Raw genomic sequence first — 2,155 nt, 5'->3', positions numbered from 1 at the left:
CCAGCCAGCAGCTACAGCTCATCGACGAGCAGGTACCTGGGGGGAGGGGCTCTGGCATCTGTGTCGTGGGGGGCATCTCCGGGGTGAGGGGGTCCAGGGGCTGACTCCACCCCGCTGGCAGGACTCGTACATCCAGAGCCGGGCGGACACCATGCAGAACATTGAGTCCACCATCGTGGAGCTGGGCTCCATCTTCCAGCAGCTGGCGCACATGGTGAAGGAGCAGGAGGAGACTATCCAGAGGTAAATGCTCTCTGGCACATGGCTGCCCACCCTAATGCTGCACCTCCCTGGGTCCCCCACTAATCATGGAGCCCATGTGTGCTAGAGAGATCTAGACAGGTGTTCTGGGGTCTCCCACATGCTGCCCTGGGAGGGGAGGCGGTGGGTGAATGCCTGCCCCCACTCCAGGAGGCAAGGGGAAGCCTGGCTCTGGGGAGCCTTAGCTGAGTCTCCCTCCCACCAGGATCGACGCTAACGTGGAGGACGCACAGCTGAACGTGGAGGCGGCCCACTCCGAGATCCTCAAGTACTTCCAGTCTGTCACCTCCAACCGCTGGCTCATGGTCAAGATCTTCCTCATCCTCATCATCTTCTTCATCATCTTCGTGGTCTTCCTGGCCTGAGACACCCTCCCCACTCCCCTGCCTCCCTGCCCTGTCTGCCCAGCCCCACCCAGGGAGCAGCACCTGGACTTTCTCATGCCCGCCGGACTCGCTGCTGTCTCCCGGGCAGGGTGGGTGCCTAGGGCCCAGGCCGCTTCCTCGTGCCATGACCTGTGGGTGTTGTGGCATCAAGGCCCCAGCACACTGGTTAGACCCCATGGAACAGAGTGGGGGGCAGGCGGGGGAGCCCCAGGGCCCAGCGGGGAGGGGCACTGGCACCAGCATGGGGGAAGCCCCGGCACTTGGACTCTTGCCAGAGCCTACCACCGTCTGGCCCTCTCCCTGCAGCCAGGACTCACTGCCCCCGTTTACCCTCCCTGCTGTGCCTTTGTCCCCCCCCAGGGGCTCTCAGTTCATGGACATGGCCCAGTATACCCTCCACCCCACCCCATTTCTATTTTTTCTGTATTTAAGTTTATCCCTTATCCCTGCTCTCTGGCAGGGGATGGGCCTGTGGTCCTCATAGCTGCCCCACGCAACCCCCTTGGGTCCCTCCGGTGTGGCCCCTGTGAAATGCCAGCTGCCCCAGGGGGTTGGCAGAGCCCAGCGGGGGCCCCCAGTTCCAGGAACGGGCTGTACTGTGATGATGACCCCCCACCCCCAGGTTGGCCTAAAGGGCCCTTCCCTAACACTGCGTGGCCTCTCAAGTTTGAACTGAATTCCACTCTCCATCCCCCAGCCTATGCCACGGCCCTACCCTCCGGCCTGGTCATGGTGGCTGCCCTCTCCCCCCGGCCCCCTGCCCTTTTAGGCATCCACATTCCTTGGGGGGTGCTGCCCCTTTCTGGCTGGATGAGAGCAGCCCACTGGGGGCAGGGGTCGACAGCGAGGGATTGTGCCCTGCTCCCTTCTGGGCACACCCCCTTCCTGGCACGGTGAGGCCGGAGCCGGGGAGCTGAGCCCAATGGGACATACATTAAAGCTTTACTGTAACCCCAGCCTGCCGCCCGCCCTTCTCTGCTCCAGGCTGGGCTGGGGGTGGGACTGTGGCCCTTGGGGGAGGGTTTCCTGGGGCCAGATTGGTCTGAACCCTCCCCCTAGAGCTGGGCCAAGGCCATGGGGGCTGGTGTCAGAGGGGCAGGCAGAGGCAGGCCTGGGGTGGGGGAGGGCAGTGGCGCTGGGTGGGGGCAGCTCTTGGTACCCATGGGGCGAGAGCCTGTCCTGTCTCCCCTGAGGAGGGGCTGGACCCAGGGTGGATGCACAACAAGAAGGGGCTGGTCTCTGCACGAAAGGGGACCACCCCACTCCCTTGGCCCTGGGGCCGGGTTCATCCCGCGGAGGGACTCGAACCTGCCACCCTGAGAGAGGTGTGTGCAGTCCCGCCTCCCGCCCAGAGGCGGCGCTACCAGCGGGAATGAGCATGCGCGGGGGAGGTGAAGCCGCTTGGAACATGCGCGGCGCCGCGAAGGGTGGCAGATCGCGTTCCGGTCCGGCTGCGCATGCGCGGCGTCTCCCGCTGGTGGGGTCAGCCTACGCTCTTTCTCGTTGCG

The 2,155-nt window shown here is 64.8% G+C and overlaps 1 protein-coding gene across 1 annotated transcript in view; it reads left to right on the top strand.

The window, feature by feature from the left end:
- STX5 (syntaxin 5) overlaps nt 1-1,603 on the top strand; it is a gene marked incomplete at its 5' end in the record, with an annotated part of 2,570 nt that extends 967 nt beyond the window's left edge. Inside the window, 3 exons of the mRNA XM_025214938.1 lie at nt 1-32; nt 122-243; nt 467-1,603. The exon at nt 1-32 is cut by the window's left edge and continues 81 nt beyond it. Coding sequence (XP_025070723.1) covers nt 1-32; nt 122-243; nt 467-626 — 314 coding nt within the window. The remainder of the gene's footprint in view (nt 33-121; nt 244-466) is intronic.
- Nucleotides 1,604-2,155: the final 552 nt, after the last annotated feature.

The sequence above is a fragment of the Alligator sinensis genome, unplaced genomic scaffold (assembly GCF_000455745.1).
Source record: "Alligator sinensis unplaced genomic scaffold, ASM45574v1 scaffold1302_1, whole genome shotgun sequence".
Lineage (NCBI taxonomy): Eukaryota > Metazoa > Chordata > Crocodylia > Alligatoridae > Alligator > Alligator sinensis.
The sequence above is the reverse complement of the archived record's forward strand: the minus strand, read 5'-3'. Positions and strand labels throughout refer to the sequence as shown.